The sequence below is a fragment of the Thunnus maccoyii genome, chromosome 13, assembly GCF_910596095.1.
Source record: "Thunnus maccoyii chromosome 13, fThuMac1.1, whole genome shotgun sequence".
Taxonomy (NCBI): Eukaryota; Metazoa; Chordata; class Actinopteri; order Scombriformes; family Scombridae; genus Thunnus; species Thunnus maccoyii.
This window is the reverse complement of record NC_056545.1, coordinates 22659716-22677564: the sequence shown is the minus strand read 5'-3', so window position 1 is coordinate 22677564 and position 17849 is coordinate 22659716. Positions and strand designations below refer to the sequence as shown.

Sequence of the window (17849 nt, the reverse complement as noted above, 5' to 3'; positions counted from 1 at the left end):
TGAAGAATTGACACAATGGATAATATAATAAGCTTTTAAAATACAACATATTGTTAAAGATGAAACCAGTGGTTTCCAACCTTTTTGGCTTTTGACGTCTTACATAAAGCAGTGTGTAATCGGGGTCACATTTCAGATGTCTATGAGTTGTTAACAACTCCATGATTTTTCCCTCTAAACTTCTCACATGGTTTCATTTCAATAAATGTTCAAATTATTCAATATTTCACCAAAAATCTCAAATATTAAAGAAAAAGTCCAAAAACTGAAAACAGGTTTGTGTATCAGAACTTTGTTTTTTCTTCTTCTTCTCCTCTCCCATTAATCATCTGACGACGCCTCAGATTTATCTGATGACCCTTTGGAGGGGCCCGACCCCTATGTTGGGAACCACTGGACTAAACTAGCTAAAGTAGTTCAAACTAGCTCCACCTCCAGTAGCTACAACAATAACATGCTGCTTACACACTGATGCTACGGATGCACGCTACATTTTACTGCTAATACTTTACTGCTACTACTGCTAAGACTTTTACTTGTAATGGAGTATTTTTTTACATTGCTGTACTTTTACTTAAGTAAAGGATCTGAATACTTCTTCCACCACTGCGCCCCAGTCACCACATCTTAGCCTAGCTGGAAGTTTGTGGAGCAGTGCTTAAATGTTTTCCATTATCCCACTATTACAGCACCAATGTTAATGTGTGTGGTAACAATAACTGTGCCCCTTGCATTTATGTTATACATAGAGTTATACCAAGTGATGTAACATCTTGTGAAAAGGATTTTACTGTGATGTAACTAAATTATTATTTCTGCTTCAACATTGGTCATACAAGCTGAAAACTAGTTAGCAGTTTCAGGCTCCTGCTGTTTATGTGTGAATGTGTTGCAGCTTGTCTGTGCTCAAGATGTCATAATTTTCAGGTTTTACCCTGTGATATTTCATTTTGTTTGCAATTTGCGCACAGATGATTTGGCATCTTTGGAGCTTTGTCAGCTGTCTCTTTCTGCTTGATAAACTCACATGTTAAAGCACTAATTGACACGCCTCTTTCATAGCTGACAAGTGCTGCTTTCGTTTAAAAAACCTGACTTTACGGAAGTGAAATTGTGATCAGGTTACCCCAGAGTTAATGACTTTTTTCCATGCATTATTGTGTCTTATCTCCTGTTATTACTTAAACGTAACATGCTGAAGCAACTGTCATATATGGTTCAAACCTGTGTTTTGTTTTGGTTTTTTTGTTGTTTTTTTTTATAGGGGAACAGGTTCAGTATCTTTGCAGGATCTCTGCACTGTCTCTGCACCATCTTCTTCTTCCTCAGGGTTAAACAACAGGAATGCACAGTTCATTGCACTCACTTCCTTTATGTCTGTAACAGAGAGAACACAGAGATCAAAGTCAGATGCACTGAAACTATTGTACTGAAAAACTATATGAAGCCAACCAGAGTGGATCTTAGTGGTATACAGTATGTGCAGAAAGAAACACAGTGACAACTTAGATTTTAATGATGCATGGATGATAACCACTGGTCCACTGGGTCCCACATACAATGCCAGGGTGTGTGCAATAGGCCATCATAAGCACATGGCCGCCCCGTCTAAACAAGACACAATAAGTTCAAGCTGAAATGAATGCCAATTGACTTAATACAAACACTTTCTACTACTTCATTCTGTGAGGTATGTTGCAGGCTTTTTATAACCATGGGCCCATGTTAGGCGTGTCTTAATGGTTTTTAAATGATAGTCTGATGATGAATTTTTCTGATCCATGAGTTAGAGCAATTATTTTGAGCATGAGACTACGGCGCTGTGTTTATTGTGTCTGTGAGGGTGAAGCGCTGCTGAGGGTTGAGAAAGGCGAACTGCAGCCATGATGATGCAGCTGCTGCAGGCGGAGTCTGCTACCCTGAACCCTCATTTTCAGTCTGGCTGGCTGCTGTCCTGTCATCGGCCTGGGTGTGGTTTTGCAGTCAGGGGTACCGTTAGCAGGAAATCAAGCTTTCAGTCCATTTCACTTTAAGGCGAAACAAAGAAAAATATACTCCCACGAGCGTCAGGCTGGAAACAACTCCTCGTGCTGAAGCTAAAAGTCACGTTTGATCGGCGCCGTTTGTTCTGATGGGAAAAAGTTTTCCTCTGGTTTCGCTAACCGCTCGTCTGTTTTACTAACTCTGTTTTATAAAAGCTGAACCGGACGTAAAAGAAAGGAAAGATGCCGAAGACGGTAAGACTGAACACTGCTTTCATATTCTCATTTAAAAAATCTCTCTTTTTGTCTCTCTCTCCAATAATAGTCCTGTAACGTTAATATCCTCATTATGACTCACAGTTTGACGCTGAAACTTCATAGTGACTGTTATTTCATCACATACTATCTCTTTGACATCTAAATTACGGTATTTAAAAGTCATTTATATGATTTAAAACTCAGCCGAGGATTACCGATACTTTCCGTTATGTGTGTGCGCGTGCGCGCTCCCGCCTCTCTGTTCATTAAAATTAGCGCCTTAAATCAGATCTTTCATTTAGGCCTTCAGGCTCGCTATGGTGCGGTGTGACGTTACTGTAAAGCTCTCCACACCACTGAAGAGCCAGATATCACATTTTTAGGAGAGGTTTTTTATCGGGGGGAAGCCGCAGTGTGGCCTGCTGTAGCACAGCGAGCTAGTCCTCCCAAGGCCTCCCTCCCTCTTAGTCAGGTCCAACAAGGAGGGATCTGAACTGTCATTCAGCCCAGCTGTGCTCTCAGACTGCCTAAAGCTGGAGCAAATGGAGGCTAAACTTAAAACGTGGAGGTGGCATAAGAGGGAGCTTTTAATGCTATTATGCCATTTTGCCACAGATAAGACTGTTCTGTGATTTCAGATGAAGGAGCTCAGTAGATTTGGGCTGGTGCTGGTGTAGCTCTGAACAAAGAAGAGAAGGAGGGCCGCACACACACACACACACACTTCACTCTTTCTTTTATTCAAACAGAAATGTGATGAGTCAAAGCCCAGCGCTTAAACATCCATCAGTGGCTTTCACAAAAGTGAAAGTGGTTTCTAACATCACTTCTGTTTGCCCCCCCGATGAAAGAGTGAGAGGAAATGTTGGGCTTTGACTCGGTATAATGTCTATTGAATTAAGATAATAAAAAAACTAAAAATCTGTTGGTTTTGAGCTTACGATACCCACATGGACACTCTGACAATAAAGGAAACATTACAAAAAACTCACTCGTGACCCATGAGATGAAGGTGATACTACACAAGGCCATTTACATGTCATAGTGCAGTGTAATTCATTAAATCAAATTGTTTTTTTCTATGGAGCAACTCCAGATTGTGTGTCTGATCCACCATGGCTACCTGCTTTCAGTTCACAATGTACCCCATGTTATAAACACTATATTAATAACATTTGGCAGCAGCAAAATAGCAGATACATAAAATGCACCTCTGACTTTCCATATCATGAAAACTGAATTCAGGCACTTCCACAGTACAAAGAGAAATACAAATGGTACCATGACTTGTAGCTGCTCTCTTCCTGCAGTAGTGTTTTTGCTAGTACCCGTACTTCCTCAATATTTTTTCCAGCTGTCAGCCGGAAAAAAAACATAGCATCCTGGCATTTAGAGTATATTCTTAAAGAGACCTCACTGCCCTGGTTTCTTTCTGAAAAATATGCCTCTAATCATATCATTCTGAAATAAACTTTTAAATAACTGTTTATGTAAATGTTGAGTAGTAAACATTTTGCTATTGGGGCAGTTAATAACAAAGGGGTATTCATTAGTTATTAGCTATAAATGGACATATCCATTCATATCATGTTGCTTGAAATTTTATGTACTGCAAGGAGGAATCTGAATCTGTGCCTTCCTAGAACAGTGCAGTGTTTAAATGTAGTGTTTTGTGCATCATTATGAATAGTACAGAGCGTGGTGATGGTATACCTCTGTGTAATAAGAGGTTTAAGTTACCAGTTTAGCAATTTAAGTGCTAACTCTAAGTCGTTTTCTGTAATGAAGCCATTTTCCATAATGCAGTCATGATTAATACAATATGCCATCATACACACACAGTGGAGTTTTATTTACATTTCAACACTGCAAGTGTTTACTATGCTCTTGATATATATTTTTAGCTTGTCACTTAGAGCCAAATCTTTGCAGAGTGCAGCAGGGACACAGTTAGCCTCAACAACACCAGAAGTTGTTGAAGCTTATGTGTAAAGCAGCTACTGCAGTGACAGCTGGGGACCTCAAAAGAAGCTGTTAGGCAATCATAATCAGTTCACAAATGACGGGCTGCTACAGGAAAAGTGCAGCTGTGTTGTAGAGGCCTTTGCCTGTGCATGATAAAGCAGCAACATTAGAAAAGAGGAAACTGGTAGTGGACAGAATAGATGATGAAAAGGAAGCAGTACAGGGCAATGCATGATGACAAGGAAGGATTGTGGGATATGTAGAACAATAAGGTTTATATTCATCGATTAGCAACCTATGATCTGCTGCCAGAGCTAAAAATATAAACTAGAGAGCAGCTTTGTGCAGCTGCATTAAGCTATATCTTGTCAGAATACAAAGTTATCCCTTCCCAGTATCATCGCACCTGGTGGATTGTGGTATCAACGACGAAATGGTTAAAACACAGACCTGTTATTGCAACACAAATTGTATGAAAGGGGGAAGTTAGATACACTGATTCAGCAGAACCTCCAAAGCTCGCTCCCAGTGAAAGTTGTGCTCCCGATTCATAGCCACATCCACAACAAGCTGGCTCAGGCAGAACAAGTTCAGGCTTAAAAAAAAAAAAAAAAGTTTTTCCATTAACTGTTTTGGTGACCTAGTTTTTCAAACATACTTTATTTATTTAATGTTTTGGTAAACTGTAACAACCTTGATGCTCACGAAAACAATAATTATTAAGAAACTCTGCCTTTGCTGTGCTCCTTTTGGCAGTGCCTCAGTTTCCCAAGGAAGTCATATTGTGACTCAAGGTTTCTGCACTTACATCAGTTCCTTTCTGGTAATTTCCTCGCCTGCAGCCTTATATGGACTTTCACATCACGGTCTAGCTGTTCTCCACCCTGCTTCCCCCAGCGTGGTCCTCAGATGCCATGCACCACTTTAGATTGCATTACAGCAGTGCAACAAGTTCAGGATTCACTTTTAGTCTGTGTTTGTCAGACTTTGAAGAGTTATTTGACATCTTAACGGAGCTGTATTCGTTTTTCAAATGACTCAGATGTTGCTGTGATGCTTAGTTGTGACTTATTAACTGCTTTAATCATAAGCATCCCCAGTGCACATATGGTCATTTTTAAAAAGCCTCTTTTTTCTCACAGACTAAACAAAGACAGAAATTATATCCTGTTTGGTTTTATTGTTAAAATCTGACTGTTTCAGTTGATCATGTTGTAACAAAAAGATGATTTTCCAGTTCACTGATCTACTGTTTAGGCCTTAACAACAGTTACAGTTTCATCTTCTGTATCTACATTAAAATTTGTTAATAAGTTACTGTGTTGTTGCTTTGTTAGTACAGCAAGCAATTTTACCCAAATGATAACTGTTGAATAATGTTACTGATATCTACTTTTCATCCGTAAATACAAAAGCAGCCTATTGTTCAAAACTTGAGCATAACTCACCAATTTTAGCCCACTGTGTAGAAATCATGACAGATGTAGTGTTCTTGTTAGAAGGACCAAACTTTCAACAAGTGTGGCTATGGAGAAATGGCAAATGGAAAGACCCAGAGGTATGCAAGCAGGGGATTAAATGAGTCTGTAGTGCACATAGCAGAGCAGATTAACAGTTTGTAGAGGTAGAGTTGGTGGACAAACTGCAATCAAAAACTTTGGGTGTAACACACAGATAGTTTAATGTTTTCTGTTTGGATTTTGTGAGAAAATCAAATTTCTGAAAGTAAGTACTCTGGTCATCTTTTTTATATACCTACTCTGTCGATTTTTATAGCCGCTGTTGGAATGGATCTTAACTATTCTCAGTTGAAATCATCTAATGTTGTGTGGGGTATAGTTTACCATTATAGTTATTACATTCATAACACTTAGATGAATGAATTGATTATTTGGCACTCCTTTAAATGAAAGTGTCTAGTAAAACCAGCAACATTCAAACTGTGTACATAAAAGATTAGCATGAGCAAAGCACAACAGTGAGCTTTCTTGTTGTGTTTATGTGGTAAACATTGTGTCCTGCTCTTGATCTGCTGATGATTCAGCATCATTCCTCTGCTACTGATTTTTATGGCAACCGTGCTCCTGTTAACAAGTATGAGTGAGGAGCAGCAAGAACAAATCAAGACTTAACATGCTTTCACTGAAAGTTTGATGAAGTAAATACCCTACATGGGCTTGGATGTACCTTCACATGTTATCAGAACTGCAGGAGGTCTGGTAATTTGTGGGGATTGAACTACAGTGCTCTGGAAACATGGAATTATGTATATGAAAAGTTATATTAGACATATCAAATATTTAGTTAGATAAGCATTAGCACCTCCATGTTGCTGTAGAATCATTTTGTTGATTCTACATTTTTATATATATATATAGCTGTAACAATCTTAACACATGATTTCAACTTAAAAGCAGACTTGGCAGACAAAGCCAGTGGGGTAAAAATAGTCTTTTCTTGCAGCGTGACGGCAGGCAAACAATTACAAAAGGAACGCAGTAGGTCATCAGACTAAAGGTTGGCAGGCTGAACAGGAACGCTGAGGCAACTTAAGTAAATCTGGCAAGGTATTGACCTTTCTCAAAGCACACATTTTATCCAACTACCACAGATTGAGGCTAAAGCCAATGTGGAAATACTTTAAAGTGCAAAGCCACTGACAGCCGTTAGATGCTGGCTCCAGTTGACTCCCATTCAAAAAGCCTCAAGTCTATCATTTTTTCAATGAGTCAAATGGAAAAGATGGCGCCAACCATAAGCTGCATCTCTTGGCTTCAGACCGGCTCCAACACAGAACCAATGGGTGATTTCACACCTCATCTTTATATACAGTCTATGATTTTGACATTTCAAAACAGGAAATTCACAGGTGCAATTGATAACAATGTTGAATGGCTGAACTCCATTTAGATTTTACAGATTCATGGCCCTGGTATAGTTTGATGGTTCACCAGTACAGTATGAGTTCACGTCACACTTGAATTGACTGTTAATGTTATCAGTTCTACCTGTGCTTTTCCCGCAATGACTAGTCAAAATGTCTATATGAGCATCTAACTGACATGGTATGAATATCATAACTAGTGGGGCAGTGCGGGACAGATGTTCAAGCTGGTGACACGTCAGATGAGGCAGAAACATACTGAGGACCAAAATGACAGGTCTGAAATAAAACAGTCAAAAGAAGATGATAAAAAAAAAACCATTCAACAGAATCTGGTGTAAATGAAGAAGAGAAGAGAGGAGAAAGCACCTGACACCACAGCAATGGCTGCTTTAGCTAAGAATAATAAAGAGACTTTCTCTGTATGCTTGTTTTGATCAATTCCATAAACACTGGTCATGGGAAACAGCTCCAAAAGACCCCTCTTCCGTGTTTGTGTGTGTGTGTGTGTGTGTGTGTAGTTTCCCCTACTTAGAAATAAACCTCATCCTCTTCTCCATCCTCCTGCTTCCTGTCACCCAGTTTGTCAGCTTTAGCTATAGGCTTTCATTGGATGGCAGAACTTTTGTGCCCAGTGTTTAACTTATTTCAACTTTGACACAAGGTGACCTCAAAGAGGAAATCCAAATGACTGAAATAAGAGACTGAATTGTATTTTGCAGCATATAGATATTTTCCTTGGGGCTCACTGCAAACCCAGTTCTCTATTAAAGAGCAGTATTTGTATATTGGCTTCAGAGGATATAAACATGCTTGTTGTCTTGCTCACAAGTCTTTTCACATGATTTCTCTTGTATTATTGGCTTCAAGCAATAATATAACAAGGCTGTTGTGCTGTGCCCCACACAGGATAGGTCATCACCATCACATTTTTCCACATTTTCACACTTCATTTTCAGCTTGGCATTGCCTAAACTGTCAACTGTACACTGTAGTGTATGTTGTGAGGAGTGTTGAGGTCATTTTAATATAACTGTTTATTCTTTCTTGGCTTTTTTACACCACAGTTTGTCTTTCAGATAGGCTGTGAGTGAATCCATTATTAAGAAGTTGTTGACCTTAGTTGCTGATCTTGTGTGACTGTTATGGATGTCATTAACTCAGAAGTATGTCTCAGATTTATCAGCCGTTATTATATGTATAGTGACTTTGGTTATGTTTGTCACACTTAAGATGGTATTTAAAAGAATGATTGGTTGTGAGATGTGCTGATGTGAAGAGATAACCACTCATACAAAGTATATTGTCACACTGGGAATTTCTAAGAACCAGGTATGGTCATGTCAAATTAACCAGGGTATTAACACAATGAAGGGATCCTTCTGATTACAAATCCTGTTCCTCTGTCACACTAAAGATACATATAGTCATACATATACATAAGGATGTGGTCCACATTTTTGTTCCTCCCTGTTCCACTTACTAGCATCTTCCTTGTCGTCTTGGCTTTGGTTGGAAGGATTGTGATTGTGAACAGCACACTGAGATAACACTGGTGTGGAAATGGAAGGGCTGTGAGTCTTGAGTGTTGGGATGTCAAGTGTTCCCAGTATAATATTTTTAGTGAACTTTTTAATATAACCAGGAAGTACATGAAGAATGCATGCTAGACTGTGTCTCCATCACTGGGCGTACTCTGGGCTTTTCTGTTATTTAAATCTCGCCTTTTCTGGAAGTTTCACTTCCTCTTCCTTGGCAAAATTACCTGTGGTGTTTCCCAGGTTTTACTTTTGGGTTAACTTCTCCATTTTTGCATAAGCTTTTTATTGGCCATATAGTTTTTTTTTGTTTGTATTTTTAAGCTTGTTCACTTCCTACAACTGCTAGGTAATGCTTTAATTTTCTCTCTCGATGATATTACTACAGCAATCAGTCAGCTTGTATAAAAACAGTCATTAGTTATTATTAAGTCTTAATTTATTGGGCCAATTTCTAAATTATTTGGATTTTTAGCCATTTGTACAATTATCTTGATGTGACGCTAACTAGATGTGAAAGAGAGAGAGAGAGACTCAGTATATTCACATTAAAGTGAACAGCTGTTAGCTGTTAGCTCATTGGAAATCCTTAATATTACTTTTAGTGACACGGGACTTACTCAACATAACTGTTGTATGGAATAAGTAGTTGTAATAGGACACAGAACAATAAGCAAGGATTAAGCAAATGGAGACATACGTCTCATTCAGTAAGTGTGTAGCTTGTCAAAAAGCAAAATATCAATACAACTCTGTCAGAAAGAGTCTGTAGATATGCCTCTAAATATATGATTGTTGAAAGAATTAAGAATTTATTCTCCACTTTAGTTTTGGTGTGAGAAAAACTGTTAAGAGTAGAGCATGGAAACATGACATGTGGTACTGAGCGGGGTGTTTTTGAGTGTGTGCTAATAATAGTGAGTTAAGTGTTTTTGAATTCTGGCCATGAGAGACACACCCTAACCAGGCAGAAAATGTATGAGCGTAGTTCCTTTTTCATGCAAGATTAGCCATTCTGACTCAGGAAATGAAACTGCTTAAACCCCAGCAGGGTGGTCATGAACTGCACAAATGAAAAAATCTTCATCAGAGTTCATAACTGTCAGTTTGAAGAGCGATATGTCTAGACGTCTCCAGGCATCTGTGTTGGAGTTCAGTGTAGGCCCAGATTGTAGGTTTCACTCCAGGCCTGACTGCTGGTGATGACAGGAAGTGACACAGGGGCAAGTGTCCTGAGCAGTAAATGGGGTCCTGCTGACATGAGTGGGAAAGAACGCAACTCTAATCAGCCACACAACTGGGAAATAATGCATACCATTGTTGTTCAGGGCAGGCGTGGGCCTCAGCCTGCACAGTTATTTCCCAATAGACATACATGCTGCTGTTTTTGTCGTTTCGAAGAGGACAGAGAAAATGAGAAATGCCTACATGGTCAGTTTACTAAACACAGAATCAATTTATTCTCTGGGCGACCTCTTTGAGGGGGACTAGGTTAAATACATGTATTCAACTCTTGACATATAATTTGGCCTAACAAACATTCTTAGACACTTAAATAAGAAGTGCCTCACTGGCTAAATAACAAGCTGTTTTACCTGAAGAGGAAACAAACCTACATTACACAGCCTACTCATTCATTTCATGCTACAGAAAGCTGACAGGTTGGTTGATACATGACAGGATGTAGGCGACTCTCATGAGAGCTCAGTGTTTAGCAGCAGCGCCTCACAAGGCCCAGCCACCAGAGGATGTGGTTACTTCCTGTAGATAAGTTCTATACTGAGACAGAGCCAGATTGGCATGTTTGTTGTACACAGTATGGGGCCAAGAAAGATGATCTTTCATGAGTTATATCAAGATATAATTTTGTTACTGTCAACCCATCACCCCATTCATCCCTGTGTCCCTGGGTCAGCAAGGGTTTTTTAACTGGGGGGGGGGGGGGGGGGGGGGGGGGGGGCATCGAAGGAAGACATTTTCTAATTTTACATGTGAAAAAATATAGTTTTTTCATCTTAAAGGGGTACATTGATTTCAAAAAATCATTGTCTGTTTACGGGTCTTGGTGCTAGGCTAGGTGCTACTGCGTATGAAAAAAGTTGTATGAAACTTTTTTTGGTGCGCAATTCTGATATTTTACCACAAGTGATTCTGGGGTGTAGAGTTAGAAAGAAGTGAGGTTACCAGACCTCTGCAGCCCATTCCTCATCTCTGCTCGAGGCTCGCAGCTCAGGGCTACATGAGCAGCTACTAGCATAACACACCTCAATCTTCAACTTGAGTTGCACTATGGGTAATGTAGGCGCGGCTCTTGACAAGGAAGAAGAATGTGTGGCATAAAAAAGATGATATCTCTGGTTCTGCTGTTTCGATTTTGATTCTTTTTATTTTCAACTTTCCATCTTGAATCACTTGAGTAAAGTCATTTGAAAAAGGGCAAATTCTGAAAAGTTCACATTATTCATAGATTGATCAGTGATCTGCTTCTTTGAGACACAAGAGTCAGAAATCTCCTTGATCATGCCAAGAATTATAATCCCTCTTCCAATGTGCTCTCTTCCACAGATTAGTGTAAGAGTCACCACAATGGATGCTGAACTGGAGTTTGCCATTCAGCCTAATACAACAGGAAAGCAACTCTTTGACCAGGTATGAGATACTAATAATTTCCATTTTCCATCTGTTCTTTCATCATCTGTCATCAGACTGTCACAAGTTCTGTTTTTTGTTTGTTTTTGCATGTGATGTATTTTTGGGAGTATTTTTAACCCCTACGTTACTGTCAAATATTAGCCTTCAAAATATTTGTATTTGTATGTGTATTTGTTTGATGTAGCATGAAAAATATTCTTTCCCCAAGACACCTGTTGCCTGTGGAGGCACATTAATTACACTTGTTTGTTTAAAGGTTGTTAAGACCATTGGACTGCGGGAGGTTTGGTACTTTGGACTCCAGTACCAGGATACAAAGGGTTTCTCTACATGGCTCAAGCTCAACAAGAAGGTGAGCTCTTCAATATTTTGCCTCACAACAAAAGAATTATCCAGTACACACTTCTACCTTCCTTGGTCAAGACTGAACTATTCTGTGGAATTATTTACAGACGTATACCTCTAACCTCAATTCATGTCACATTTTATTTTAGGTGACGGCCCAGGATGTGAGGAAGGAAAGCCCGCTGCTGTTTAAGTTCCGTGCCAAATTCTTCCCCGAGGATGTGTCAGAGGAGTTAATCCAGGATGCCACGCAGCGGCTGTTCTTCCTGCAGGTGAAGGAGGGAATCTTAAATGACGACATCTACTGCCCTCCAGAGACTGCAGTCCTCCTGGCCTCCTATGCAGTGCAAGCCAAGTATGCTGACTACAACAAGGAAGTCCACACACCAGGCTACCTGTCCAGTGAACCACTGCTCCCTCAGAGGTAACGCTGTCATTATCAACACTGCAGGTTTCTGATATCAGTTAATGTCAGATAGAGGTCCCCTATCAGCCAGTGTTGTTGTGCAGTATGAGACATTTTTCCCTGCATGACTTCTGACATTCGGATGTCTCATGTTCTTCAGAGTTCTGGACCAGCACAAACTCAGCAAGGACCAGTGGGAGGAGAGGATTCAAGTGTGGCACGAAGAGCACAAGGGCATGATGAGGTAACCGCTAAAAAACATATACGCACACAAGTGGTATTTCAAAGGGATCCCTCACACTCATTTCTCAGTCTTCTTCTCAGTGTTGCTGCTGGTCTTAAGACATTTTAGCAAACACCGGGTCACAATCTAACTCCACTACCTTGAAAATGTGTAGCTTTAACTTTCCTGCTTATTGTCTTGTTCTTCTCAGGGTTTGTTTTCCACCTCGTTGCTGAACATTTAACACATCCCTGGGACATGCCACCTTGAGCTCAGCATTGTCTGATTAGTTGTGTGGTGTGACCAGGGTCAGGCAGAGTGTAGACTACTGCTTCATACTCTCATAACTCATACAACTCTTAACAGCCAATGCTTTTGTGCTCCTTTATCTCTTTAGCACTAACTAAAGACGGATCTTCTTTGTCCACAGAGAGGAATCCATGATGGAGTATCTGAAGATTGCTCAAGATCTCGAGATGTATGGAGTCAACTACTTCAGCATCAAAAATAAGAAAGGAACAGAACTTTGGTTGGGTGTGGATGCTTTGGGACTCAACATTTATGAACAGAATGATAAGTGAGTGATTACACAACAATGCATTCGTTGTCATTATGCAATGCTTTGCATAATTGGAATTTATTATCTGTACTAATTTCTATGCACAATGTCATGCAGCTGAATCTGAGTTTGTGTTTTTGTCTTCAACAGAATGACGCCCAAAATTGGATTTCCTTGGAGTGAAATCAGGAACATTTCCTTCAATGACAAGAAGTTTGTCATTAAACCAATTGACAAGAAAGCACCTGTATGTTAACTCTTAAAAATATAAACCTACTGATGAGTCACCTGTCTGTGTATAACTTATATTAAAAGTCTTTAATGTTGTTGTTGTAGGACTTTGTATTCTATGCTCCGAGACTGCGCATCAACAAGCGCATTCTGGCACTATGCATGGGCAACCATGAGCTGTATATGCGCCGCCGCAAACCTGACACCATTGAAGTGCAGCAGATGAAGGCTCAGGCTCGGGAGGAGAAGAATCACAAGAAGATGGAGAGGTAAGAGTCATAACACCCTCATCAGAGGAAACATATAATTTTGATCGTCCTACGCTGTGACCTCTGATGTTTGAACGAACGTTCTACGTTGCTCAAAAAGAGCATTTAGCAAATTCAGGGTATAGCCAACTAAATGTGCCAAAAACATGTAATAACCACAATTTGTGAGCACAGCGTGTTACTGTATATTGCAGCAGAGTGACTTGTTTTGAAAAAATAACCTCATCATTGCAAGAAGAGGGTCAGTTTTGTTTGTTGTGACAGCAGTTGTAGAAATGTGTGACACAAGCATGTGTTACTAGTAGATTTTTATGCACCATGTGTATAATACTGTTCTACTTTTGAAAGTTATAGAACAGAGTGTTCTTGATTGTTGTTATGATTGACTTTTATATAACAAAGATTACCTAATATCTCGTACATTGTGTACTGTCTGTATTTCCTTTAGGGCTCTGCTGGAGAATGAAAAGAGGAAAAGAGAAGTTGCAGAAAAGGAAAAGGAAAAGATTGAAAAGGAAAAGGAGGAATTGATGGAGCGATTAAAGCAGATTGAGGAGCAGACAAAGAAAGCCCAACAAGGTGGGTGACCTGTCAGAACACAAAGAACAGCTTGTTGTACTGTAATGAATGGTGACAATGTTTTTTAATGCTTACGTTACATTGTGCTCGTGCTCTGTCTATGCAGAGTTGGAGGAGCAAACGCAGCGGGCTCTGGAGCTGGAGCAGGAGAGGAAGCGATCTCAGGATGAGGCTGAACGTCTGGAGACTGAGCTGAAAGAGGCTGAGGATGCCAGGGTGACACTGCTGCAACAGTCACAGAACCAGATGAAGAACCAAGAGCACCTGGTCAGTTAGCAGAAACTATTTGTCTAATCATAGGTGTTGAAACTAAAAAAAATGTAGGGATGTCATGGCTGAAAAAATGTGTGTTCTGATGCTTCAAATATCAATTTGACAATAAAAAGAGAATGTTGTCCTTTTAGGCCACAGAGTTGGCTGATCTGACTTCGAAGATTTCCCTCCTGGAAGATGCCAAGAAGAAGAAGGAAGATGAGGCAGTGCAGTGGCAACAGAAGGTAAAGTCTAAGTAACATTTTTATCGTAACCAAATGTCATCTTCCTTCGATTGCAGTGACAGTCATAGTTGCTGGAAATTAAAGTACAATAGAGCATACTGTATAATACAAGATTCAAAAGTAGATCACTATGAGAACACTGTTTACTGTGGAAAAGACCACAACATGAATAGGTCCACATAGAAGGTTCACAATGACACTCAAAAACAACCAGAAAACAGCTACATTTCTTCTTCCTCCTCGTCTTTCAGGTGGCAAACAATACAATTATGCATTACAGGCATCACGGCTGTGCCTCTGGTTAAATCTCTATTCTGTATCTTCCCTTTCTTCATAATCACTAAACAAAAACTCATTCAACAACATAAATGTGAGTTAATGTCACCGGTGTTGCCTGATCAGCTATAGTAGCATTCAAAATGAGCTGAATGTGGCCTTTGTCTACATCTGACATGAGGCAGAATATGAGGTCGTCATCAAACATCATTTCAGTCTGATCACACGGCCCCTCCCTCGGGACAGAATGACGACAGACATTCCTGGGATTGTGTTGTTGTGTGTTTTTTGGGGGAGGGGTTAAAGCTCCCAGTTCGCCTCTTGTCTTTTTTAGTAAAAAACCATGTGTGCCAGCCCGGCCCCTTTGGGCAGCGTGACTCATGCTGTTTGTGGTGACGGCTGTCTTTGTTTTAAGGAAATCCTGTTTGACTTTTTTTGCCCCATTATAATATTCTGGCTCATAAAAGGCTGCTGTGCTGTAGTTAGTGGTGGTTTCCTTGTTGGCAAATGGTCAGAGTACATTCCAATCTTAGTCGTAATTGGCTCTTTTTCTCATATTCGTTCATAGCACTAGCACTGCGATATATACTGTATTTATATAAAAGTATCCAAGAAATAAAGAAGTAGTAGAAAAAAAGTCGAAAGTAGAGAAAACAAGGCAGAGGAAACATGGATAAAGCAGAGAGGAGGAGAAAATGCATCACTTTAGGCTAATCAATAATGAGCAGTGGTCATTTTTTCATTAATGTCATTATTTAAGTACACACTCTTGGAGAAACACTACTTTTAATAAAAACCTACTCTTGTCAGTTTGCTTGGCCATCAAAATGGTCATACATGTACATTTCTATCCATTGAATCTCTCTTTACTCATCGTTACAAGGATGTGGTCATAAATGTAGCGCAAAATCACTTCATCAGCATTCCCGTGTTCCCTCAGGCCACCATGGTGCAGGAGGACCTGGAGAAGACCAAAGAAGAGCTTAAAAACAAAGTCATGGCAGCTCATGTTCAGGAGCCCGCAGAGAATGAGCATGACGAGAACGACGAGAGCAGCGCCGAAGCCAGCGCCGAGTTCACGGCCGCCGCCACATACAAGGACCGCAGCGAAGAGGAGCGCATGACCGAGGCTGAGAAGAACGAACGTTTGCAGAAACATCTACTCGTAAGTCTGCGTTCATATCTTCAGTAGATTCAGTAGATCAATCAATAAATTTTTGGAGTTATAGATCAGAAGGGTAATTGTAGAATTTCAATCTTACATAACGTATTTTTTAAGTGGCTTTTAAGGTTTTTTTTAATTAGAATGTTTAATGTGTTTAAATTAATAAATAGAAAACACACAATGGCCAAGTGGGTCTGATTACTGCTTCCCTGTTTTCAAATGAGAGTCGGTGTGTCAGTTATCCAGCTTCAGTGTGCAAGTAGGTAACATGATTGCACCAAAAATTAGAGACACTTACTCTTCTCGTGAAGTAGATTGATGAGGTTAATCCAGGCCAAACTCACCATCTCACATTGATTTCCTTTTTTAAATCCATTCCAAAGTCAAAGGAGGAGAGGAAGATAAAGAGAAACAGATGATACAGACAGATGATAGAGAAGGATTTTCAAAATTTAGGCCAAGTAAGATGGAAAAAACAGATGCAAATCACTAAAAAAATTGTTTATCATCATGTTTTGCACATTCAGGGATAAGAGTGAGTGCCATATGCTCATTGTAACATAGTGGTGAGATATGTATTAATACTGTGATGACTGTGTTTTCCAGGCTTTAAGCTCAGAGTTGGCCAACGCTCGGGATGAGACCAAGAAGACAGTGAATGACATCATCCACGCAGAGAACATGAAAGCAGGACGAGACAAGTACAAGACCCTCAGACAGATCCGGTCAGGAAACACCAAACAGCGCATCGATGAGTTCGAATGTATGTGATGTCTGCGTTCACTGTTGCAAAAGCCCACAGCGTTGGGCCCTTCTGCCTGGACTGCAGTCCTGCCTCACTCAAGCTGTTTTCTCTGTACCCAAATAAATCAGATCCACAACATGAAAATGGCTGCACAAGCACAGCACAGTGTACAAATATGGATCTGGAAAAACCCATTTGTTATCATTCCTAACTCCGAATTTAGAAAAGTCACTGGTTGAAAAGGGACATACTGTATTTTATTAGTACATTCCTCACAAGGAGTTTATGTAGCATATTAGTAACGGGCTCACGCCACATTTCATGACACATTGAGTAAGCATTTTTAAGTTCTTTTTATATTTCTGTCACATTTTTGTATCATGATTTCCAAATAAAAGGCTCAGAGACCAATCCAAATTTCAGTTTGAAAACTGTACCTGTAGACGTATTTCTGCTGTACACAAGCAGCAAGCTGGAGTTTTCAGACTATAATGTTTCTCCCATGATGCATTGCCAGTAGTTTGAAAATGCACTGTAATCTACATAAGGAAATGCGTGTATTATGACTCCTAGGTTTTTGTGTGGTGCATCAATAGAACAGTATTTTTTGCAATTTTACAATTTACATTTTATTTGACTGTATTCAGAATCTACCAACGGTTACAAATCAAACAGTATTTACACCCACTCACAAAGCAATATTAAAGATCAATTTCATTTAGATCTCTTTGTCTGTTTTTGTTTTTGCTTTTCTGAACACCTTTTAGTCAGCTTACAACTACAGGGATTGTTCAGAGAAATACATTTTTTTAAAATCTGCAGAATAACTGCACACCAAACTGATGACATAATATGGCACAATAGTCCTAGAAACCTAAGATGTACATCCAACGTGTTCGTAGGAGGAAACAGGTGTGCTTCGACTGCAGTGAAATCCAGTTGCGTACTCTTCATTTCAATATTTGAAATAATCTGCGAATATAAAATTTAAATATACTAACCACAAAGTTGCATTTTTTGTTATGATGGTTTCTGTAAAGCATTTCAATCACTAGCTAAAGGTTTTAAAGTCTCCATACACTGAAAAAGTTTAAATTTTACCTGCAGAGTAACAACACGGTGTATACAGCTATACAACACCGCTGTGGCAACATCCAGGTTGTCTGTTTCTACACAGAAACTTTCATTCATCACTTTCTCTGAAATTTAGTGTAAATTAATGTCATCAATTCAATTTCACAGTCAAATTAAAAAAGGGAAAGGACATTTGAAGTT

At 39.6% G+C, this 17849-nt stretch overlaps 1 protein-coding gene across 3 annotated transcripts; it reads left to right on the top strand.

Annotated features, from left to right (window-relative positions):
• Positions 1-1855: 1855 nt before the first annotated feature.
• Positions 1856-17297, top strand: LOC121910149 (moesin). Of its 3 annotated transcripts, XM_042431204.1 has the most exons (13): positions 1856-2237; positions 11193-11276; positions 11536-11631; positions 11774-12048; positions 12191-12274; positions 12684-12830; positions 12963-13059; positions 13149-13312; positions 13761-13891; positions 13998-14158; positions 14296-14388; positions 15605-15829; positions 16436-17297. In XM_042431204.1, the coding sequence occupies exons 1-13, from the start codon at positions 2226-2228 to the stop codon at positions 16598-16600; spliced, it is 1734 nt and encodes a 577-aa protein (XP_042287138.1). In that variant the 5' UTR covers positions 1856-2225; the 3' UTR covers positions 16601-17297. The 3 variants fall into 3 exon arrangements, with proteins under 3 accessions (XP_042287138.1, XP_042287137.1, XP_042287139.1); XM_042431203.1 differs by lacking the exon at positions 1856-2237 and having other exon boundaries at positions 11175-11276; XM_042431205.1 differs by lacking the exons at positions 1856-2237; positions 11536-11631; positions 11774-12048 and having other exon boundaries at positions 11218-11276.
• Positions 17298-17849: the final 552 nt, after the last annotated feature.